This window comes from Bolinopsis microptera, chromosome 2 (genome assembly GCF_026151205.1).
Source record: "Bolinopsis microptera isolate Bmic1 chromosome 2, MBARI_Bmic_1.0, whole genome shotgun sequence".
NCBI classification, from domain to species: Eukaryota; Metazoa; Ctenophora; class Tentaculata; order Lobata; family Bolinopsidae; genus Bolinopsis; species Bolinopsis microptera.
Genome location: NC_087073.1, coordinates 9,503,314 through 9,528,862, shown reverse-complemented (window position 1 = coordinate 9,528,862; position 25,549 = coordinate 9,503,314). Strand labels below are relative to the sequence as shown.

General features: G+C 41.2%; 1 protein-coding gene across 1 annotated transcript; it reads right to left on the bottom strand.

Annotated features, from left to right (window-relative positions):
• Window positions 1-237: 237 nt before the first annotated feature.
• On the bottom strand, window positions 238-24,098 carry LOC134826764 (E3 ubiquitin-protein ligase ubr3-like). Its single transcript, XM_063839261.1, has 31 exons — window positions 23,346-24,098; window positions 23,010-23,203; window positions 21,414-22,724; window positions 21,114-21,242; window positions 20,698-20,826; window positions 20,329-20,509; window positions 19,967-20,181; window positions 19,590-19,821; window positions 19,331-19,447; window positions 18,727-18,814; window positions 17,896-18,081; window positions 17,620-17,751; window positions 16,717-16,832; window positions 15,250-15,420; window positions 14,747-14,991; window positions 13,970-14,113; window positions 13,606-13,849; window positions 13,355-13,449; window positions 13,027-13,164; window positions 12,726-12,827; window positions 11,809-11,956; window positions 11,230-11,406; window positions 4,723-4,840; window positions 3,580-3,725; window positions 2,876-2,982; window positions 2,481-2,647; window positions 2,163-2,260; window positions 1,846-1,959; window positions 1,506-1,615; window positions 1,179-1,284; window positions 238-999 (listed from the first exon to the last, which is right to left on the bottom strand). Exons 1-31 carry the CDS (start codon window positions 23,716-23,718, stop codon window positions 860-862), a joined length of 5,973 nt encoding a protein of 1,990 aa, XP_063695331.1. The 5' UTR covers window positions 23,719-24,098; the 3' UTR covers window positions 238-859.
• Window positions 24,099-25,549: the final 1,451 nt, after the last annotated feature.

Below are 25,549 nucleotides of genomic sequence, written 5' to 3'. Positions count from 1 at the left end.
TTACATGTGCCACAAGGTTACATGTGTCACAAGGTTACATGTGCCACAAGGTTACGTTACATGTGCCACAAGGTTATGTTTTATATCTAATATCCCAAACATCGTAACTACGGAGCAGAATATTCGGCATGAATTTTAAAATCAATAGGAAAATCATGATAGCTGCTTTGATGAACGTCACAAGTTGTAACGTGCCTCAAATATAAGAATACCTATCTTTAGAATAAAACACGTTAATAGTTTCTAATGAATGTGATAAACAAAAAGCAAAGAATAGCTCAACAAATACTGGAAGTTGGAACAAGTTCACAGTCTTTGTCTTGTACATACATTGGCTAGACAGAACACGGAATGTACCGGTTTAAACTAAACCTGAAATTTTACAGCAACTCAAAGCCCAAAATATACAAAAAAAGCTTTTTTATAAGTTCTGTGAATCAATACAAATTTTGAAAAAAATGAACCCAACAAATATTTTGATAAGTTTTGAGATTTCGTATCTACATAGTTACCGAAACAACAGAGGTCTGAATATAAACTAGTTATTAAGTTATTAAGGAATTTTCCTTTTACGGCACGACTGTTTAGAAGAAAAAACAGAAATATCTTTTAGTTCTACAACACAATATTCAACATTTTGATGAAGGTCCGGATCTTTATTGGAATTGACTTTTGCCCGATCTGAGTGTTTAGGAACTTCTACGACGAAGTTTAACAATGCAGTTATCCCGAGGCAGCATTTTAAAGCAATAAACATTAAAGTAAACCCTCGTAATATATTATATACATACGAGCAGGGCACACGAAACTCGTCACGTGGTTCCAAACATGTAAGCACGTGATAAACAATATAAGTTAGTTAAAACTGCTGCTGGTGCCAGCCCCATCTCTTGAGAGTGTGGTCGAAGGAGTGAGATATCCACTGTTGGTTCAGACAGTTGTATCTTGTTTGGGAGAGATACAGAGGCTTCCCGCGCTTCAAATCTATATCTTCTTCATCTGGTGACGAATAACCAAGTTAGCGATTAAAAATACAGCTGTAATAGAATTTACCTAAACATTCCCGATCTAGTTTTAATGTACACAACCTATATCAATGAAAGATATTTATTAAGTAGAATGGCCCGAAGTAAGTTAAAGTTATTAAGTAATATAAATTATATAAGTATAAGACGCACCATGCTGGTCGAGATAGACACTACCCCAGAGGTAAACCCTCTCTCCCCGGATAATGACAACAGTGCTGCTCATTATTACCAGATAGATCGCTGTTCCTGCTCCGCACTGTCACAAACATTGTTACATTTTCAAATATTGGGATTATACAAATTGATAAGTAGCTTACGTGTGCCGTTAAATCTGAGTAAAGATTCTTACTACTTTGAGTTATGCATCATAAGTCATAACTTAAGAATACGAAATTATATTCTACAATTATTGACGGGTAGATCTGATAAATCAGACGAAATAAAGCTGCAAAACACCAATATGTTGTTGACTATTACCTTTTGTGCGTGTTTGGTACATTCTCCAGTGTTGAGCCACTGACAGCATTGTGACCTGACACATACCAACTGCCCACAAACTAAACACAGGGCTGGGTCGTGAGGTACTCCTGAAATAGCGGTGTTATAGAACTGGTGTGCAGCTTTACTTAGAATATTTCTCAAATAAACTTTACTATTATTTCCCAAAATATAATGCCTCTCGAGGTTTTTACACTTAAATCCATTCGGAGAGAAACAGTTTCCCTCCTTCTGTACTACTATCAATCCGATTTCAGATTGGTTACTAAACAATATATAGTACACAGTACACACAGTACACACAGTACACTTCACTAACCTCTGCACACTTTGCACTTTACATGTCGGTAATGGAGGTACAGTTTACCGTACAGTCGAGGTAGAGTCAACAGTCGAGGACGTCCCCAGTTCAGCACTAATGGCATTAGCGGCTCTAGTGACGTAGAGGGGAGTTACGTTATATTACGTGTCAAGATACAAATTATAAGGTGGTACTCCACCCGGAAATCGGCATGATACCAATAAAGTGCACTGATCTGCAATTCTCGGAAAATTTGCACATTTCCCCGAAAAAAGTGATAATGTTTATCAGCAAGAAAGAGCGATCAGTAAAAACAGATACAGAGTTGAACTTACCAGTGAGTGGCGAGTGTGGCATGTCCCTGGGCAGGGGGAGCTGACTCACTAGATCACAACTAAACTTGAGCAGAACATCCCGGGGCAGGTTCAGGACTCTGCGGGGAATGTTGTTATAACTTGTACTTAGAAACTGTACATTTTCACTTTTCAGTGTATAATGTACATTTTCATTTCATCATTTTTTGTATACTGTATCCTAATAATATCCTAATATCGTATTTCTGATGAGATCCCAGAATCAAACTTGATTCCCAATTTGGATACTATTAACATACCCCCCCCCCCCCCCTGTATTAACATGTAATATAATCTAACTTGGCAGTGGTAAGGGAAGAGGAGGAATGGCTGGAACTAGGAACCAGGTCCAGCCATGCAGCTAGGTGTGCCAGCTCACTAGAACCAGGAGTGCTGGCGGGGAGAGGTTTCTCGTACATGTGGTGTCCTAGTAGCACTGCTTCACGGAGGAGTGGGACACATAGTGCCTGATATAATGGGGGAGGGGTTAGATATCTTCCTGACGTTTCTAACTTACATAATAAATATAAAGTAAAACATGAATGTTATGGGCAGTGAGTAAACAAAATTAATAAATGTTCAGAGATAGGAAAATCGTTGTGAAATTAAATCACAGCTGAACCTGAATGATCAGGAGGCTATACCATTTTGAAGTTTACTGTTAAAAGCTAACGTCATGTGAAGCATACACTGACCTGTAAATTAGCTTCAATAGACTGTAAGCTCCACACGTAACTAGTAATATCCATCTCACCGACAGTGGCGTGTATTCCTAGTCTGGACAGTTCTCCGCATGTTACTCCTGGAAGTGTACAGGTAGAGAGTTAGAACAGGACGGGGATGGGAGTTAATAATGTAATGATAATGGTAGAGACTAGATCTTATTGTATTAGAATTTCTTAACTGTTCGTAAACAAATAGCAGATAACTGATGATTGTGTTAAGTAAGGTGTTATAACTTTATTAAGTGTTTTGATTTGTTTACCAATCGCCAGAAATATATTATCTCTACTTGGCTATTTGCCATCAAATTGCTAACATTGTACACTCTATAACAGACAATGCAAACTACTGAATAGTGCACACATGTTCTGATGTTCCGCAGAAAACTACTTTTTTTTAATTTGTTTATACCATATTTAATAAACAGGATCTATAAACCATATTTATAGATCCTGGCTGTATTAGTGTATCTTGCTTATCGCACTGTACAAGAAATATCTTGTAAGCCTCAACACAAGAAGGGGTTCTGTAGCTAATTTTTCTAAGGTGCTGCAGTAACTTTCAACAGCACCTCCATTAAATTAGCACCTAACTGATACGTAATATTCAATATTAATATTCTAGATTAATTATCTAGAAATAAAGGTGGATAATTAGTATAATTACTAATTATTACCGAGTAGAGCCTGGAAGTCATCACATTCTGACGAGTTCTTCTTGTAATTCCACGCAAGTTGTTCATCGTGGGAGAACTTGGCTACCACAGAGTGGAGAGCTCGCATTGACTGTAGCGTGAAAAGTAGTCTTACCACTATCACGAAACTGAGGGGTGGTAAAATTAGTGGTGGTAAAACTGGGGGTAGGAAAACGTCTTATATTAGGTGGTAAAATTTAAGATTTCCAAATGGTGATATTATATTAATTCCTGGCGCTTAGCCAATAAACAATAAACATACAGGCAATAATTGGCTTCCTGCTTTCTGATCTTGTTGACAAAGGCAATACCATGTCTCTATAAGGCATCAATATTTGGAGATATCAACTAACGTTTGGGGGGGGGTGTAACCCAAAAAAACCCAATCCCAGTATGACCTTTTTCAGGGTAGGAGTTGGGTTTTTTACAAATGTTTCATTTGAAGGAAATAAAGTCATGTAGGCACCTAGCAAAACAATTATCAGTACAACATCACTGTTGTTGTTCATCACTACAACATCACAATAGATATAATCGCTTAAATATCACCCAAAAGCAGTATTTTATTCACTGATGTGCTCAGAAGAAGTTGGCCATCCAGATATGATATCAGCCATATGTAATGCTCACTTCGATGGCCATGGCAAATTGAGTTAGTAGGGACGCAACTCACTGATGACCCCAACCCTGACCGCAACCGGTACGAGAGGAATAAAGCCTTTCTTCTCACCTTCACGATCTCTGTTTCCGTTTTCCTGATCATCCGCTTAACGAGAAACCATGCTCTATCTCCAACTGAAAGAATCTTGCAGTTACCATCAGCTGCGTGATCACATGTGATATTAAGTGATATCTTCGCTTGTTTATGGCCCTGGAGTCGCTAAAATCTTGACTGGGATGGCATTCGATCTCGCCCTCCATTGAGGCAAACCTCAACAGCCATATCATGATGCAGAGCATCACCATACACAGTCAGGGACAAAAGGATTTCGCGGCGATTTTTGCCAAAAATCGCGATACCGCGAATTACATTTCGCGGTATATTAAACTATACATAAAATTTGTCGCGGAGAATGGGAAATTTCGCGATTTCGTACATGCCGCGAAATCCTTTTGTCCCTGTACACAGTTACTATTTTCGCCCATTCCTCTGATGAGTCAATATCCTCCACTTCCTCTTCTTCATCATCTGTTTCCGCTTCGTCACTCTCTGCTCCGTCAGAAGATGGTTGGAAAGCCTCTCCTTCAAAGTTACAGTGTTCTTATCGCATCATCAAAATTTTTACAAGTAGGCAGGTGGTCTTTCAATGGTTGTGTGAAGCTTAGGTGGCCCAAGGCGTCACCGCTGGATAGAAGCTGGGTGGAAGCCCTGGTCTGATGTGAGGCTCCCAGAACTTTGAAAAGGGGTATCCTGCTGGTGCCATCTTCCAGACACTCATCGGACAGCATGATGAAAGCCACTACCTCCACGTGGTGAAGACTGGATACTGGACAGGGGGTCCAGGCTAAAGGCAGGACGGTCGACGGGAGACATTGAGCCCCGGAAGTTCAATAATTTGATCTATTGACTCCTTAACTCTCGGTCTACAAGAGGCTTTGAGACTCGTAAATCTTTACTGTGGATTGCACAGTAGCTAAAGATGTGTTGGCTGTTACCCTGTTCAACCTAGTCTACTATGACCCAGCTAGACTGGACCACACTCTGGTAGTCAGGATACGGCTCCCTATGCCCGGGGTACCGGGTAACGAGGTAGTCAGGGGAAGGGTTAGTCCCCGCTAAAGTGTAGCTCTGTTCTCACTCTAACCTCCTTATGCTTTGGGATAAAATCAGAAAGTCCCACACTGGAGCAGGTGACGATTGGGTAAGGATTACAACTGATGCTGTTTGGTAGAAAAAGGAAGTGTCACATTTGTCTTGTATAGCATATTATGTTCGTGCAATTACATACTCAAGATACCCAAGATATTACGGTGAGAGTTAAAGATGGCTTTTGTTCAAGCGGATTGCCTTAACCTTTTACTCTTTTAGTGGCGCAAGAGTTAAGAACACAATCCACTGCCAATGTGCAGGGGACTGCACAGGATTGTGAGCCAACTGAAAAGTCAAGATGAATCTTATCAACAGCTTAAGGGTTAAAGCCCCTTATTTTTCTAGTGGAAGTGGTTGCCGGGGTAATTACGCTGCTATTACAGAAGCTGATAACTCGGTCTCCACAACACGACATGACCTATTTCTACAGAAAGTCAAACAAGAAAACATCAAAAAAATATGAACATCAATTGTATTGTATCATGTAAAAGGACTGCTAAGGTTAGCACATTTAACATAAGAACAGCCAGAGAACAGCACAAACGCATCGAACTTGCAGAACTATTTTGTCGAATCAAACTGCACATCCTTGGCCTGCAAGAACATCATGTAGTGCATTCTGAGCCTACCAGGATAGAAAAGATGAACAAAGGGATTCATCTAGTGACCTCATCTGCGTGGAGAAACGCAGCTGGCGCTTCTAATGGGAGAGTAGGAATCATCTTGACGAGGACAGCATATGAGGCTATTTAAGTCTTATAAAATCTTACAGCGCAAGGATCCTCACCATGTCTTTCAATGGAAAGCGCAGGCTCACTGTCATCACATGCTACAGTCCTACAGAAGCCTCATCTGATGAGGAGGCAGAAAATCTCTTTTGTCTAAAACCAAGCATCTTACTGTTAATTTAGTAGAAGAGGAGCCACACACAATAACTTCTAAGGACGGACATGCCTTAGAGGGGGGGGTGACATGTCTCCAATGTCTCCAATGTCTTTTGTCTTTTTTGAAAAGATAGGGTGCAGAGACATGTCCTGGAGACATTGGAGACATTGGAGACACAGCTTTTGGAGACATTGGAGACATTGGGGACATTGGAGACATTGGAGACAAAGCTTTTGGAGACATTGGAGACATTGGAGACACTGGAGACGTAGATGTATGATTGGAGAAGGAGGAGGATCTAGGAGGAGGATGACCCAGGAGGAGGACTTAGGAGGAGAAGGAGGAGGATGAGGACTCAGGAGGAGGACTCAGGAAGAGACTGAGGAGGACTGAGAAGGAGGAGGACTGAGGAGTACTGAGGAGGATGGCTGAGGAGGATGGCTGAGGAGGATGGCTGAGGAGGATGGCTGAGGAGGATGGCTGTGGAGGATGGCTGAGGAGGATGGCTGAGGAGGATGACTGAGGAGGAGGACCTAGGAGGAGGAGGACCCAAGAGGAGGAGGACCCAGGAGGAGGACCCAGGAGGAGGACTCAGGAGGAGGAGGACTCAGGAAGAGGACTGAGGAGGACAGAGAAGGAGGATAACTGAGGAGTACTGAGGAGGATGGCTGAGGAGGATGACTGATAGGGAGGAGGAGGAGAAGAAGGACTGAGGAGAAGGAGAAGGAGGAAGACCTAGGAGGATGAGGACCCAGGAGGAGGACTCAGGAGGAAGAGGAGGACTCAGGAGGACTGAAAAGGAAGAGGACTGAGGAGAACTGAGGAGGAGGAGGACTGAATAGGAGGAGGAGGGGGACTGGGGGAGGACTGAGGATGAAGAAGACTGACGAGAAGGATGAGGAGGAGGACTGAGGAGGAGGACTGAGGACTGAGGAGGATGAAGAGGAGGAAGACCTAGGAGGAGGACTCAGGAAGAGGACTGAGGAGGACAGAGAAGGAGGAGGACTGAGGAGTACTGAGGAGGATGGCTGAATAGGATGGCTGAGGAGGATGACTGAGAGGGAGGAGGAGGAGAAGAAGGACTGAGGAGAAGGAGAAGGAGGAGGACCTAGGAGGATGAGGACCCAGGAGGACTCAGAAGGAAGAGGAGGAGGAGGACTCAGGAGGACTGAAAAGGAAGAGGACTGAGGAGAAGGATGAGGAGGAGGACTGAGGACTGAGGAGGATGAAGAGGAGGAAGACCCATGAGGAGGAGGACTGAGGAGGAGGATGAGGACTGAGGAGGACTGAGGAGGATAGCTGAGGAGAATGGCTGAGGAGGATGACTGAGAGGGAGGAGGAGGAGGAAGAGGACTGAGGAGGAGGAGAAGGACTGAGGAGGAGAAGGAGGAGGACCTAGGAGGAGGAGGACCCAGGAGGAGGACTCAGGAGGAGGAGGACTCAGGAGGAGGACTCAGGAAAACTGAGGAGGAGGAGGAGGAGTGAATAGGAGGAGGAGGGGGACTGGGGAGGACTGAGGAGGAGGAGGACTAAGGAGAAGGATGAGGAGGACTGAGGAGGAGGATGAGGACTGAGGAGGAGGACTGAGGAGTACTGAGGATGATGGCTGAGGAGGATGGCTGAGGAGGATGGCTGAGGAGGATGGCTGAGGAGGATGGCTGAGGAGGATGGCTGAGGAGGATGGCTGAGGAGGATGGCTGAGGAGGATGGCTGAGGAGGATGGCTGAGGAGGATGACTGAGAGGGAGGAGGAGGAGGAGGAGAAGGACTGAGGAGGAGGAGGAGGAGAAGGAGGAGGACCTAGGAGGAGGAGGACTCAGGAAGAGGAGGAGGATTCAGGAGGAGGACTCAGGAAGAGGACTCAGGAGGAGGACTGAGAAGGAGGAGGACTGAGGAGAACTGAGGAGGAGGAGGAGGATTGAATAGGAGGAGGGGGACTGGGGGAGGACTGAGGAGGAGGGGGACTTGGGAAGGACTGAGGAGGAAGAGTACTGACGAGAAGGATGAGGAGGAGGATTGAGGAGGACTGATGATTGAGGAGGAAGAGGAGGAGGATGAAGAGGAGGAGGAGGACCCAGGAGAAGGAGGACCCAGGAGGTCCGGAGGAGGACCCAGGAGGAGGACCCAGGTCCCAGGAGGAGGACTCAGGAGGAGGAGGAGAACGACTGAGGAGGAGGAGGAGGAGGAGGAGGAGGAGGAGTCTCCAAAAGCTGTGTCTCCAATGTCTCCAATGCCCCTAATATCCATTTTATGTCCCTAATGTCCCCAATGTCTCCAATGTCCCCAATGTCCCCAATGTCTCCAATGTTTCCAAAAGCTGTGTCTCTAATGTCCCTAATGTCCCCAATGTCTCCAATGTCTCCAAAAGCTGTGTCTCCAATGTCTCCAATGTCTCCAATGTCTCCAATGTCTTTGTCTTTTTCGAAAAGATAAGGTGCGGGAGACATTGGAGACATGTCACCCCCCCCCCCCCCCCCCTTAGAGGAAGTTGAGGATTTTTTCTACCCAGGAGCCTGGATAAGTACAACAGAGCACGACTTAAGGGTACGCAAGGCCAAGGCATGGGCTGCCTACCACTAAATGAAGGCTATATGGAGGTCCAATTTGCGCCGAGATTTAAAGATCCGTCTGTTTCAAGGCTACAGTTGAATCAATCTTCCTGTATGGAACGGAAACGTGGACAATGAAAGAATGGAGGAGGAGGACTAAGGAGAAGGATGAGGAGGACTGAGGAGGAGGATGAGGACTGAGGAGGAGGACTGAGGAGTACTGAGGATGATGGCTGAGGAGGATGGCTGAGGAGGATGGCTGAGGAGGATGGCTGAGGAGGATGGCTGAGGAGGATGGCTGAGGAGGATGGCTGAGGAGGATGGCTGAGGAGGATGGCTGAGGAGGATGGCTGAGGAGGATGACTGAGAGGGAGGAGGAGGAGGAGGAGAAGGACTGAGGAGGAGGAGGAGGAGAAGGAGGAGGACCTAGGAGGAGGAGGACTCAGGAAGAGGAGGAGGATTCAGGAGGAGGACTCAGGAAGAGGACTCAGGAGGAGGACTGAGAAGGAGGAGGACTGAGGAGAACTGAGGAGGAGGAGGAGGATTGAATAGGAGGAGGGGGACTGGGGGAGGACTGAGGAGGAGGGGGACTTGGGAAGGACTGAGGAGGAAGAGTACTGACGAGAAGGATGAGGAGGAGGATTGAGGAGGACTGATGATTGAGGAGGAAGAGGAGGAGGATGAAGAGGAGGAGGAGGACCCAGGAGAAGGAGGACCCAGGAGGTCCGGAGGAGGACCCAGGAGGAGGACCCAGGTCCCAGGAGGAGGACTCAGGAGGAGGAGGAGAACGACTGAGGAGGAGGAGGAGGAGGAGGAGGAGGAGGAGTCTCCAAAAGCTGTGTCTCCAATGTCTCCAATGCCCCTAATATCCATTTTATGTCCCTAATGTCCCCAATGTCTCCAATGTCCCCAATGTCCCCAATGTCTCCAATGTTTCCAAAAGCTGTGTCTCTAATGTCCCTAATGTCCCCAATGTCTCCAATGTCTCCAAAAGCTGTGTCTCCAATGTCTCCAATGTCTCCAATGTCTCCAATGTCTTTGTCTTTTTCGAAAAGATAAGGTGCGGGAGACATTGGAGACATGTCACCCCCCCCCCCCCCCCCCCCCCTTAGAGGAAGTTGAGGATTTTTTCTACCCAGGAGCCTGGATAAGTACAACAGAGCACGACTTAAGGGTACGCAAGGCCAAGGCATGGGCTGCCTACCACTAAATGAAGGCTATATGGAGGTCCAATTTGCGCCGAGATTTAAAGATCCGTCTGTTTCAAGGCTACAGTTGAATCAATCTTCCTGTATGGAACGGAAACGTGGACAATGAAAGAATCTTTGAAAAGAATAGACGGATGTTACAGTAAAATGCTTTGGATGGCCCTAAACGTGGACTGGAGAGAACATCGCACCAACAAGGAGGGCTTTAAATCACTCCCAAGAGTTAGTTCGAAGATACAGGCCAGAAGAATGAGGTCGGCTGGGCACATCCAGAGATCCAGCGATATGATGACCTGGCAGTACACCAACTTCTCCTTCGGGAACCTAGCCATGGGACCAGAGGGAGGGGCATACCACCGCTCACTTTCGTCGATAACCTAATAAGTGACACCGTACTCAAGAACACTGGGGAGATTAAGGAGCTTATGGCGGACAGAAAGCTTTGGAGACACATCATTGAGACTCGGACTCTGAAGCCGCCTTAAGTCAAGTAATTTAAGTCATGTGCTTTGACTTGCCCTTGACCTTCGTCATAGCCTCCTTCCATGACAGGAGAACACATTTGCCACATTTGGCACATTTCCACTTTGTGCATTCATATGGATTATATCTCGATGATCGAGACATCCTGTTTGCTATCGTGATAACATACTATCAATATAAACACACTCATATACTATGTAAACTATCTATTAAGTTAAGACATGAGAACAACACGTAGGTAAGACTCAGTGGGAAATAATTCACATTCAATACAATTAATGAAATGGCTAGAATTTTGTTTAAATTTTGTTTAAAAAACCCAAAAAAACCTAAAAAAACCCAATCCCAGTATTACCTTTTCTTGGGTAGGAGTTGGGTTTTTTTGGGTTACACCCCCCCCCCACGTTTATATGTATAAGAACTATTCGAAGAATTCTGCTCGGTACTGAAGACAGAGTAAAAAGAATACCGATTGCTAACCCCTCATACCGTAAATATAATCTAAGAATGTACATAATATTATGCTGTCGAGGAATGTACACTTGTTGCTAAGCGACTTTTATCAAAGTTGTACATCACAATATAGAGCAATGATCAATTTTATTACAAACTACGTCAATAGCAGGCCACTATAACGCTAAACTTACTTTTCCCAGTCGATCTGCAACTTGGAAAAGAGCACAAACTTCAGCAGTAACCAGGACGGCTCCTGAGCACCAAAGGTAACTTAGGACCCCCGGCTGGCTGCTTACTGGGGGCTCCAACCCCCGGACCCCCACTATTCAACATGTGTATCAGTTCTAGGAGCAGGTCATTGCTGGAATGACATTCTATCAACATGTTGGATTGTGTGGCCAGCACGCTAATCAGGCGACCTGAAACACGTTGTTTTATATACTCGCTAATAAGGGCAGGATTGTAACTAATATATAAATCAGAGTTGTTAAAATAAAAACTGTTGGGGGAATCATGTGGCTCGTGTGCTTGTTATTAATGTAAACATTAAGATGTAAAACTAAACAAAACACAACTTGTCAGCTCAGAGAAACGTATAAATGTCACTGTTGAGCTCATTAATCGAATTTTAAGCTCGATACAATTATTTAAATCTGAAAAGATTTGTATCTATTGTCCATCTTAAATTTGATCAATGGTCATTGATAAATGAGGATTGATTGAGTTGAAAGAGCACGACATAAAATATGTACTGCAAAACAGGGGCGCAATAACTCTGAGTTTTAGTGTTCAGTAAAATCTTCAGATCTGAACAGACTAACCAGTGCAGTATTTCCTGGAACATTCCAGATCAGTGGTGAGATTGTTATTCCTCTCAATCAGCTCACACTGCAGCGTCGTGTGTAGGGACAGGATCAGGATGTCTTGCTGGGATAGGGTCTTCTGTTCAACGTACTTCTTGTAGTAGTCCTGCCAGAGTGGTTACAGTGGTCACAAAGTTAAGAATTTAGAGAAACGTCTAATTAATATGTTGCTCAGAAAAAAATTAAGATTTGCCATTGTTAAACATTCGAATGGATTCGACAGAGCTAATGTTCCCAATCGATTTTCAGAATCCGATACTATGAATACGAGACATTAAATAAATATATAAATATAGCAGCACTAATATCGATACACATTCATGAAATATATACTATGCAATCATAATATAATGAACTTTCAAAGATGCAGAAAAAGATCCAGCAAATCAGATCATTGGACGTTAAGTAGTACACCTTACGGTGGATAATGATTTAAAATATCGAGCAAACGAATATTTATACCACAATCGAAACATATAATTTTAATACTATAATGTAGAACTACCGAGTCGGTCTTTAAAATGGCTAATTTACATCCAGACCATCGTCAATACAACTATATAATATGTATAAAGGCGATACCAACATATTTACATATAATAACAATGTATAACTTAGCAGTACACTGCTTCTTTGACCATAAATCAAGAAAACACCTACATCTGAACACGCCCACCTATTTAATATATATAATGCTTTCAGAGATACCAAGGTGCACCATCAGCCCAATGATTTTGTTTGCAGAATTTGCTGCAGTGCTTTTAAAAAGTTCCTTATTACATGTTGGATGTATATATAGTACTTTAGAAATATATTAACAATATATTAACAATAGATTAATCTATTAATAAACTGATATCCAGAATATTCCAAACCTCGAGAGAGTTGACGAACTGTTCCACGGAGGTATAGTACGGGGTTTTAGTTGCTTTCAGGATAGTAGCGTTAACTAGGTCTATAGGGGCCTGCTGTATCACCTACGGTACGGGATTTATCATTAGTTGTTGAAAAATGTTATTCAATATGTATTTTTATACCTGGAATATGTCCAATATCATATAGCTTTATAGTGTTGGCATTATATCTGTGAATTAATTCAAGTTTTGCGTGACTTTTGAAACATTTTATGATTTATGATATAAGTTCCAGATGTGTAAAATAATGTAGATTTGTAACCTGTTTTATCTTGTTGTGAAGTTTGTGTGAGGAGCAGCCCAAACAGTTAATTGGGTTAGAGGACTGGTAGGACTTGTCAAGACAGGAGTGTGTAAAGGGTAGTGGTATTTGGGTGGCTGGAGACACTGGAATCTTCAACTGGAATTTTAGCTATTTTTATCAAGATCCTGCTTTGTCGAAATATGCATACATTTTAATCGTGCTGTCTAGGGGATCATAAACAATTCCTAAAACGAAGTTCACTAAGTATCAAAACAGAATCCAAACAAAGTCTAAACCGGATGTTAACTAGTCCAAACATGTTGGACTAAGACTAAGTCACAATTACCTCAGTAGGAGAGTAAGGTTTAAAGAAGGGTTCTGGAGGGAGAGGTAGGACTGTGTTAGAGAGTCTCCGACATGTAGGACACGACAACTCTTTACCTGTTACACAAGACATTTATATATATAATATAGTACCCATCTCTATCTTGAGTATCTAGCTGATTCAACTTATACTTTCAGAATCGCATAAGCAAAAGAATTTAAACAGATTAATGGTAAAGAATGTTAATCAAGATTCAGCAGTCAGCAACATACCTTTGAGAGGATTATGAAGAGGGTCAGTACTCCTACTTCTCTGACTGTCACTGTATGTTTTATAACACTCCACGTGCAGATAATGACAGCAACTTTGCACGTGTAACCCAGGCTGCGCGCGCTGTCCTATTCCCTGCCAAGTGGAACCGGAGGAGAAGAGCATCTTGAGGGTGGTGTAGTGGTCGTGGAGTGTGGAGTGCAGGGTCGGGATATCTTCAAATCGATCGTCCATTATCGCTCGCTCCTGCAGAGTTAAAGTTTGGAAAACCCATCTAAAGTTCAAAAATCAAAGCTGGTAACCAGTAAACAGGAACTTGTAATAATATTAAAGGAGAATGAGCTGTGAGAATAAGAAGCAACGTACGGTATCAGGAGCTGTACAGTGGAGAAGCAGTGAGGCAGGTTGACACAGGACAAAGGTAGCAATAGGTCTCATCTCTGTGTTCACACTGTCGATACTACAGATTATACAGGAATAAGTCGGCTTTGCCTCGTTCGTCTCTTCTTCCTGAAACAACAGGGGGTTCAGTGGGACTTGATGATATTATAGTCATTTATTAGTCACAGCGCTTTGATGATAGTTAGAGCCTATTAAAAAACTAGGGAAAAGTTTTAAATTGAGACCTTATAGCGACGAATTAAACTGCATCTCATTGCTTGATGGAGGGCACAAAAAGTTGGTCTCCGGTCGCGGTGAAGTGAATCCATTTTTGGTGACTGATATGGCAGCATGGTTATGTAACCGATCGACGAGGGATAAACATGCAGCAAGCTAAAAGACGTACTTTATAGATAACTGATCACAAAGTCATCGGGACCCCCAGCAATACAAGACCCCCAGCAATACAAGTGCGATTGTCTTTTTATTGTCTTTTAGTTGCTTTATTATTTACGGAATACCTATAAATTACACTGAAACAGTTAGAGTTTACCGTATAGTCACGGCTTTTGCAGGTATTCTTGATAAGACTTGTGGTCTACTCAAAGAGGTACTTGATTGTACTCTGGAATGATTGTAAGGTGGTACTGACGACTCTGTCAATCAAACGACGATTTGGGGCGCCCCCGGCCCCCCCACATAACGGGGTCAGCGGGGCCCTTCGTTACGCCACTGCTGACGAGTTATCTCAACTAAACTTACAACGAAAGATATTGGATTCTCTGCTTCCATCTGGGCCTCAAATATCCTCTGCTTACTAGCAAACTGTTGCAACAGCTTCGCCTGGCGCTCCTTGGCTCGCTTGCGCTTAGCTTCGCTGGTTGAGCAGGGGCTAGTGCTACGGTCGGGTGTGCTGGCGTCTGCACGCTCCAAGGAGCGGAGCAGCTTAGCATTGTTCTGATCACGTTCACTCAGCTTATCTAGAATCTTGGAGATAGCACTCACACCTGAATTGTTGTGAGTCAGTATCAGATTTGTTAGAGCTGAAATCAGAGTAAAAGTAGATTCGTTTAATTTCAGTTCTGAGCCATGGGATGAGTCGGAATGTACCGTGTTTTGGCTAACATTAACAGGTTTATTGAAAACATGTCCTGATATTTTAGACAAGACAACTATCTAATAAGTTACAGTGCAGTGATTGTATTTGATGTGGAATTACTCTGTCAATACAGGTAAACAGTTCAGTAATCAAATTATCTAAATACGGATACGATGAACAACACAAAGTGACACTACCAGACTACACAATATCTGAGAGTTGCGGAGTAAACGTACCATTATGTGTGGTGTAAGCGTTGCTGGAACCAGGACTTTGAGAGAAATCAATCTGAGCCAGCTTCTTCTAATCTCGTACATACACTGGACAAGGCTTGTACCTGTAGGAATGAGGTGTCATCACGTGACTCAGGTTTATACTCTATCTTTATATCTCTCTATACAAAGCACTGTTGTATCGTCTGAGACTCTGACACAGCCAAAATTTTGTTGTTTCCTTAGCCAATCAGAAATTCAGAAATACATTTCTTAGACCTATTCATAGAATGATTTTGAATAGACCTGGGAATCTAGGTTGTGGCGGCTGTTAAGTGCAAAAGTCTCGTGGCACTGAGATTCGTGTGTGTAAGAGACGTCAGAAAAGTCATTTTCTGGCCATTTTCAGGAAATGTAATGCTGGATATATATATTTTCGGGTGAATATTTGCTTTTAGACAGCAATTATGGGCGGTGCTATATAAATCCAAACACCTGACATGATGTGATAATCTCTTGAGCCGGAAATAGTGAGCTCGAGTACTGCAGTAAGTTAAAACACGAAGAGGTTCACATTTGATGAAAAAGATCGCGGCGATTTTTAATTAATTCGACATAATATTCGTATTTCATATAATATTATTATACAGTAATAACAGACTCAGCACATAATTTGACATGTAAAACTAGGGATATTGTATGATTAAGGTCAAGGTGCATGGCGGGGACCATATCAGGGCCAGGGAGGGGAATTAATTTACACCCTTGATCAACTTTTGATCAGACAAGTACAAGCTGTCCGACTTGAACCCATAAAATATATATTGTTATTATATTATATTTTAAAGGTTTTTAGAATATCTAAAGTTCGTTTCCTGTTCTTATTATTTACTAGGTGCTCTGTAACGCCATACTCCACAAAGTATAAGCCTGCAATATACTATAATATAAGTAATTATCACTGAAATTCTCGGATTCAACTTGGCTTTATCCCAGAATTTCCCTCCTCTATGATTAGATTCAAGGTAGGCGAGATCATCGAACATAATACCCCCTTGATTAAGTTTTGATCAGATAAAACTAAGTGCAATTTGTCTGACTTTACAGAATTTCCGTTCCCATCCTGTGTCTACTTGTTTAAACTATTTAAGCTGGATTTTTCCGACACGTAATTGGATATTGTGCCGATGGTTAGCATTAACATTCAACATGATATTTTAAAATCGCGTGTATCACGATACTGTAATTAGTTATTAGTTTGATCAACATATGATTCGTTGGGTATATCTTAATATCGGAGTGTGTAATAAATGTTAGAATTTATTTATTTATTTATATGAGAGAAATTATAAAGTGGATACTCATTAATTTCCAATGATAACAAATTCGCGGATCAAATTTTAGGTGTTATGTTCACTTACCCATAACACATTGATAAGCGTTCTTAACAATCCTGTCCGACTTGTACTTGATATCGAACATGCTCTCCAGGGTACCAGAATGTCGTTTCCTAACTCTAAATATCCAATCGTAACACCTGAAAACCAATCACGTGTTATAAAAGACAAAAGTACGTGAATATAATATCACAGAACACGTGACATGCTTTAAAACCAGTGCTAACTGATATCCGATGCTACTTGCAATTGCAGTAGGGGGGCTGTTTAAAACGAGAAGGCGGCTGCTACTGCTAATATACTGTACTCTACCGTGTACAGTTGTTGAAATGTAGAGTAAAATGTCTTAACTTAGCAATTAGCATACAGCTTCAGCAGAGTACACAGTATATTACGAATAAGCGCTTGAAAGCACTGGTTTAACTACAGCATGTTGTAGAAAATGATCGTGGCAGATTCTTTTTTAAATGTAATTCGTCGAGACACACATAAAAGATTTCAGATGCATCCAATTGCAAATAACATGAAAACGGTTATTTCCGATAAACGGTTTTATTAAAACCCACCGCAGAACACTATCTTGCAGGTTGAATAAGGAAACTTTCAAACTAATCATAGTACTTAGTTTAAAATAAATTATAGAGTGTAGACATTGACATTGTTATCTGCCGGCTCAGGAGACGATCAGCGGATGTTTTGACTTGTGAAATAGCGCATGACAATCGTCGACATTACCGATTTAAAATCCTACGCTACGGTATCGTGAGTAAGATAACTTTGAGATATGTACATCCAATGTGAATATCGAATAATCACATACACATATTACACAATCAATTACCTTATGTGATCAAGAAGAAGGCAAGATAATTTGTAAATATTTACATCCCATGTGAATATTGGATTATCAAAATCACAATCAGTTACCTTATAATTGAGGAGAAGGCAGTAGGGTCCACTCCTTCAGGGACATAAACAGCACAGATCTGATCCAGCGTGGCCAGCTCCTCCTTTACCAGCGTACTCAAATAGTATATCAGGAGGTTTATCATCTTGTACCTGAAGCAAGAGGGCGCTAACTTAAACTTGGTACGTTCTTCAGTTACACACTCACCGGTATAGTAAAACAATGAACATACAAAATAACAAAAGATAAAATTAAACATTTAAATAACATTTAAAGAGAAAGTTTAATAAGCGTACCGATGAGGTGGAAGTTGCTCCAGCACTTGTTGTATGTGGTACATATGCGTCTTCTTATCGTACATGGCCGTGCCGATACCGGTGGTTAGGGACAGCTGTTTGGCAGCGTTATAGAGCCGCGCGAACAGCGGCGGTTGTAGCCTGCTGTTACACATCAGTAACAACGCTTCTGTTACGTCCTGGAGCCTGTAAGGGAGTTAGGGGTGAGCGGTGGAATTATTGTTTTATTTAAACAAAACAGGAGAAAATGTTTTTTTAGATCACGTGAACACAATTTGTTTTCAAAATATATTAGGTAAACGACCTTTGAAATAAAGAGCAGAACCTTATATAATATTATAATACGTTTTGTAAATTAATTATAGATCGATAATTTATCGCCACATTATTATAATATACTAATATATATTAGGGAAATTCTATTAAAGCCAAACAAATTATTAGATACGAACTATAAATAGTACATACTACATAGTTTCGATTAAAGTAGAGCTTTAAACATCATAGATTAAAACTTTAAATTCTGTCATTAAAACTTCATTATCAAAAGACAAAAGCTGGGCAGAATGCCCAACCTGTACTGAGCATGGCTCCAGCTAAATACATGTTACTACTCCTTCGTAGGCCATCATATTGCCACACGTTATTGCTTTTGCTATTCATAGATTGGTTTCAAGCAAGCTAAGGTGTTGCACTTACCCTGGCGCCCTGGCACAAAGCCAACTGAACAATTTTATAAAAAATCAGCCATGGTAATTGTTTAAATCCCATGACTCACAATAATGGTAAAATGCATCGTAAGAATATATCAGCTTAAAATGTAACACTAACGTGTACTGGTCGGGTTTGATAATGAAGGTGTGAGGAGAGCTGATCAGTTTTCTACACAGCTCCTGAACCCTCTGTTCAACTGCTTTACCTGGGATATGAAATTAACTGTAGATCAGTACACTAATACAGCTATGACGTCATCAACTATGATGTCATCAGTCAGGTTAGTGCCGGCGCTGAGTTGCAGCGACGATGTTTTTGAAACTATAACTAACAATTATACGATGAACGAAAATGACATTAAAGCATTTTATTAAACATATATAATATATAACATAATATCAAATTATTGTATTACAATTGTTGATATTTATTCAGGCTGCTAAAATGCTCAGATGGATGGGAGCCACAGCTGTGTATAGGTTTAATTTAAAGTAAACTAAAGTCAGTATTATTAAGGATTACAGTCACATTCAGCATGGAACACATGTGCCTCTGAATCTTACTCTGTGACCCGTAAAGGCAACCTATATCTCGTTCGAATCTCAGGAATGCTGTAAAAATGCAGGCCATCAATTTACTAATTTAAAATTACACTAAACACTTTTAGATAGAAATTAATTCCACAGTCACGAGACGGATTCAAATCACATAATATGATCACCTTTATATAAAGTAGGGAGATGTCTGTGTTCTTGTAAGAAGAGGATACACTTGACGATAGCTTGGGGGACTGTTCCATCCTCCTGTTCTGCTACTGTTATATCTGGCTTCAGACTACCTGAGATACACTATACGGTCATCATCTGCTCTGTACTAACTACGACAGCTGTACCGTAATAATAGCCTTGAATTTAAGACACTGCGATCTGAGGTCTGCTGATAACATTAATTGTACATCTTCGTCTAAATCCAGTGTTTACCTCTTTCGAGAACAGGAGTTGTTATATCTTCAGGAGCATCAACACAGAGATCTATCAGATAGAAAGTCAGGTAGATCATGTTATCATTAACAGTCTCTGTCTCCCGCATAGCTTTGTACAGTACAGTGAAGAGCATGGCGTGCAGTGTACGGCTGTGCAGAATACGGTACAGAGGCTTACACTGGGGGTTGAGGGCCAGGGGGGTCCTGAAGGGAGGCCATAGTCCTTGTACCTGAGCGAGAAGTGAGGATTTAAACTCAAATAACATAATAGGGGGGGGGGGGTAACAGTGTAACACCTTAATAATATGTACTTATTGGGAAAGCACGGACGAATCTTATAAACTGGTTCACAGCATTATTTTACATCTAATTCACCTTAGTTTTGTTCTGTGACTGATACCAGCCCTTGTACTTGTCCATAGCAAGCTGATATCCCCTCTTGTAACTCCCCCGCAACATTACATGTAACGGCTGAAACTCGCTCTTCCACAGGTCAGGTTTAAGAGCGTAGATACCCTGGGTTAGCTGACCTGATTCGTTCGTGGGCTGTTTGTAGTCGGAGACTTTGGAGAGCACTTCGTCAAATAGCTCTGTGGGAAGAGAAACCATGATAACAATAATCAGAGATATGACTGCGGCGGGTGCGGAACCGCACTATTAGCCGTTTTACGAACATATTCGATCTAACAGTTGTTTCCCGCACTTGGTAATCAGGTAAAATCAAATGGTATATGAACCTGTGAGCTCTGATATCCCTGGTTTCTCAGGGAGATTATCAGTTAGTTGGGAGTGAGTGAAATCTCCCATAGTTAGCTTAGTAACCACCTCCAGATGTACCATTCTCTCCTCAGACAGTCCCATGTACATTCTCTGGTAAACAAGCTGCAGGATCAGGTTCAACATACTCTCTACTAGTGCCTGGAGGAGAATCGCATTGTCAGCAATGTCACACATGTTCTAATTTGTACTAAATTTCTAATTAAGAGCTCAGTAAAAGATTAAAAACTGAGCAAATATTTCGCCTGACCGTGATTATACATGTCACAGGTCCCTACATAAAGCCAACATGTACAGCAGATAGATAGTGCAATGTATTTAGTACATACCTGTTGAACATCAGTATCAGCAGGTTGGGTAGAAGAAGCAAAGTCCCCGAACTTAAACCAAGAGTCCAGTTTGTATCTTTGTAGAAGGGTAGTGAGAAGAAGGTCGCTATCCAGTGCCATCACACAAACCTGGATAATGACTAATGACTATATCGTGATTTATTATTCATAAGAGTTATGGTGCAGGTGCAGAGTGTATCTGATATTATTTGAATTTATGCAGTATAAAATATACAGGATGTGCCCTGATCTATGAAGATGTGTCGCTTAATGTATTCTACTGATAAGTAGCATGTGATCTGAGGGACTGATCGAATAAACAGTATCGAAAAAGTGGTAAGTACAACACTATATTTCAAAATAGAAAGTATGACTTATATTGCAGTAACATTAAGCTATAAAGAATGTTATAAAACCTGAAGAAGAAAGATGTCGAGGTCGACACATTGGTTACAGTACTGTCCCTGTAAGTAGAACTCCTCTTGTGATCTGAGACTGTAACCATTCCGTACCCACAATCCTGACAGTATCTCTCCTATTCCAACCTGAGGGACACAACTTTCAATAATCTATATTTCTAGTCTACGTCAAAAAAATGTCATTGATAAGTGATTGCAATTGTGTATCTAAAGGAATTAAGTACGATCAAGGTTTACATTTTTTCAGTAGCGACCCTTCTAAGAAAACATCAAGCCAAAAGCTAACAAATTACACACCTGAATTCTGAGGACATGTTCCATGACGCACCACAACACCTCCTCACTGGGTAGCACCTCCTCCAGAGTCATCCCGCAGTAATTGATAGCTTGTGATATGAACCCAGCTAGGTACCTGTGCAGCGGCAGGTGGAACGTTATCTCGTGTCTCGGTATTGGCCCGCTCGGAGTGAACTCCTCCCCGTTTAGAGGCTCTAGGAAGGGTTTCACAATCTGAACTTGGATCATCCTGAACCAGGACCTTAGAGCCCTGACACACTCGCTTAACACTAGTCTGATATGGTCACTCTCGGACGGAGAAGTGCACACTGATAACAAGTTTGTCATGATGTGAGATGATGCTTCTATCTCTGTGCTGTACGCATACTGGTAAACTACGCTCTCGTATGGTATGTGAACTATAAGGTGCCTGATGTTTTTGTTCATTCCAGTGAAATGGGTTAAGATTCCCATCCATCGCCTGATCAGGGCTGCTTCGCCCAGGAAATGTGTGGCTATTTTGGAATGGGAGAGAAGGTTGTGAAAATCGCTGACCACAGGCCAGTACCTGTGATGAGAGATAATATCGTGATTACAATTGACTACGAAGAGACTTTTAGAGTTCACATTGTCTTCAGTGTCATGATCCACCTTGATCAGAGTCCGTGATATTAAATCCGACAATGCAGACACTATGATGCTCAGTAAATTGTTGTTTTGTACCATCTTAAAAGTTAGGTTTTCGTTGCTGAATAGTTGCACACTTGCGTGGACAAGGCGATTGCAAAGTTTCTGATCTTCGTCTGGTTCAAATCTATGAGTCAGAAGATTAGCTATTTTAGCGTAACGGGAACAGAACGCCTCCATGAACTGTTGCTTGTAATCAGTTTCTTGAAGCATGCTCAAAACTAAAGTCACCAAATATTGAGGAAATTTTAGCTCAATGAGTAAATCGAGAAGAGTTTCTAGAACTGTTTTTTGTTCCTCTTCATAACCGAGGTAAGGGAGATCACAGTCTTTGCTGGGTCCAGGAAGGGAGAGAATGCTATCAGCTACACTCTGAAGAGGGGGACCCTCTCCGTCAGAAATATTCTGAATTGCTGAATCAGGGAGGGAAGGAGGCTGACTATTCTCAGTAGATGATTGTCGTCTTATCACACTGTATTTGTGTATCGACTGTTTGGAAGCTTCCCCTTTGAAGAGAACCTTTGATTCTGATAAAGAGTTCTTTCTAACTTGGAGCATGCCCTTAGCTACAACATTTCTGGTGATATCGCCCATTTCACAGAGTTGCAGTAAGAGTTTAGCTACTTCCTCGTCCCCACGATCCATCTAAAGAATAATTCTGTTATAATCGTATGTTCCAAGGATATTTACATATATGCAGTTAATCTCAGGTGTATTGGTTGATGAACTTTGGTTTAGAAGTTCTAGTTTCTACAAATTCAAATAGGAGCAAAATTATCAGAACTAAATCTGGTAATAAAACTAGTATTTATTTAACAATTAGTTTCATGATAACGTCAACAATCATTGGACTTGTCACACTTACAGTTAAGTAAGTGTGTGATTGCAGATTGCCAAATAAAGAAAATTTTGATGCAGTTACGCTGTTACCTTGTTAGGCTTATCTCGTGTTGCATCCTCCAACTTGTAGAGTAGGAAATCAATAAGTTTTGGAACAACTAGATTAACCATCAAGGTGACATCATCAGGGATTTCACGGAAGTTTTTGGCCGACTTGGGCCCATGTCTGGAACAAAATCCACAAGGTTTCATGACTTCAACATCTCCACAATCACATGCACCACCTGTCAATAAATCAGTACAATATACAGTTCTAGAGAGATCTAAAATTAACTTTATGTAAAAATATCGTGCTTGATTATATTTAGGCTCAGAGAGATTTTGCTACATAATGAAGGTAATGACAATGTAAATATTTAAAATTACCTGCTCCAGATTTGAACATATTGAAGTCGTGGCCTTCGTGATCACCATTTTCGAAACATTCAGCACACAGTGACATGCAAGGGGTAATTCCACATGTCTTACATCTGTAGGCAATGAAATTGGCATCCCACACCAGGCCACAAATAACTGATCTATCATTGGACTTGATTATTCTGGTAAAATCTTCTGGTTTCTGACCTCCACATATCACCCATAAGCATTTCTCCACATCTAAAGCATTTTTGGTGTCATAAGGATTTATAAGAGTAGAAAGGAGGGAATCAACTTGTTGAGGTTCGCGTGAGTAAAGGTCTTTCAAGTAATTTGGAAGGGTGGTTTTGTCATCACAATCATTTAACACAGTCCATACCATTCCTGAGTGAAAATTGTAAATTAGTGTAAATAAATACCAAGGCCAAGGTAATTAAAATATTCATTAGAACTGGACCAATAAAACATGAATATTTTTAACAAGTAAAATTAGATTTTCCTGACATTACATTTTAGAGTACAATAATATGTACGCCGTATTTTTTATAACAGACTTTTCAAAATAGAAACACACTTTTGAAAAAGTACAATACTTTGATAATATGATAATGTGATTTAAACAATGAAAATTCACGACCTTCCATGGGGCCTTAGATTATGGAACTTAGAATTTGACACTAGTAAGAAGTAACCTTTGCGTTCCTGTGGTAATCTTATCAGCTCTCGGTTCCCATGGTAATCTAATCAGCTGAGCTTTGCAGAATGATGCAATACTATTGGTTAGTGAAAGGTCAACACTCTCTCCTATTGATAGTGGAGTTGACATCATTCCACTCATACTTATCTAATTATGGCTGTTGTATATTCATGACCTTCCACGGAGTTTTAGATCACAGAATTTAACACTAGTAAGAAGTAACCTTTGCGTTCCTGTAGTAATCTTATCAGCTCTGGGTTCCAATGGTAATCTAATAAGTCGAGCTCTGAAGAATGCTGCAATCCTAATGGCCAGTAAAAGGTTCACACTCTCTCCTTATTTGATAAATGAGTTGACATCATCTCACTCATACTGATCCAATTATGGCGGTGGTATATCATATTCATATTGCTATTAATAAATAATAGAGTTGTGCAACCTGTCTTTAAAAACACTAGTAAGAAGTAACCTTTGCGTTCCTGTGGTTAAAAAAGAAAATAAGTAAAAAGAAAATTAATCTTATCAGCTCTGGGTTCCAATGGTGATCTAATAAGCTGCGCTTTGCAGAATGCTGCAATCCTATTGGCTAGTGAAAGGTCCACACTCTCTCCACATTTGATAGAGGAGTCGACATTATCCCACTCATTCTGATCCAATTATGGCTATGGTATATCACATTCATCTTGCTGTTAATGCAGTTGTGCAATGTGTCCCTAAATTTGTCTTGCTTTATGATGGACCTGCTGTTTATTGCTATAAATTTCAGTTCCCATGTAGCTTCATTTGTGAACAAATAGAACAAGAATTACGCCCATAAGGCTGTATAGGTGGATGCTAGATTTCCAGTCATTGCCTTTTCAAGTTAAATATATCCGATTAGTAAAATTCTATTTCACAGCTTATTCTACCTATTTTGGACCCATTGCACAATGCACATTGAAATTACATTAGAGTCAGAAAAACCATATTTTACAATACTTATCCTGTTAGTTTTAGTTTTTTTTAAATTAAACGAAAGTTAAATTGATTGGTTGGTAAAAGGACCCAATTACATTAGAGTCAGAAAAACCATATTTTACAATACTTATCCTGTTAGTTTTAGTTTTTTTTTAATTAAACGAAAGTTAAATTGATTGGTTGGTAAAAGGACCCAGTTGCCCCCCCCCCCCCCCCCCCCCCCGTAGAGAAATCACTGTTGTTCTTATGATTTCGAAACGAAGGCGCTTCCTTATGTATCCAACAGCATCTGAATACCTTTGACCTGTGTGGTATTCCATCTTTCTAGCAAGCTTCTTTACTAGTCTTTCAGCTTCACCACCCATTCCACCAGATGTTGAGAAAACTAACGGCGTGGAGCTTCCTTTTTTACTTCCAGAACCCTTGCATTGTAACAATTTTTCTTTTCGTATACACGTAGGTATAGTACTTACTAATAATTTTAATTTTATAGATTAATAAAGCTTTTTGGGAAGTTGTAAATTTCTTTATTATTCATTGTAGCGCGATGCACTACTGG

What these genes read in the sequence shown, in the direction of transcription:
- LOC134826764 (XM_063839261.1), bottom strand. Translation starts at nt 23,718, where the DNA reads ATGGTATGGACTGTGTTAAATGATTGTGATGACAAAACCACCCTTCCA. An exon ending in TATGTTCAAATCTGGAGCAG is followed by an intron (nt 23,204 to 23,345) that starts GTAATTTTAAAT and finishes ATTTATTGACAG; the next exon opens with GTGGTGCATGTGATTGTGGA. An exon ending in CTGATACTGATGTTCAACAG is followed by an intron (nt 20,510 to 20,697) that starts GTATGTACTAAA and finishes ATTCTCCTCCAG; the next exon opens with GCACTAGTAGAGAGTATGTT.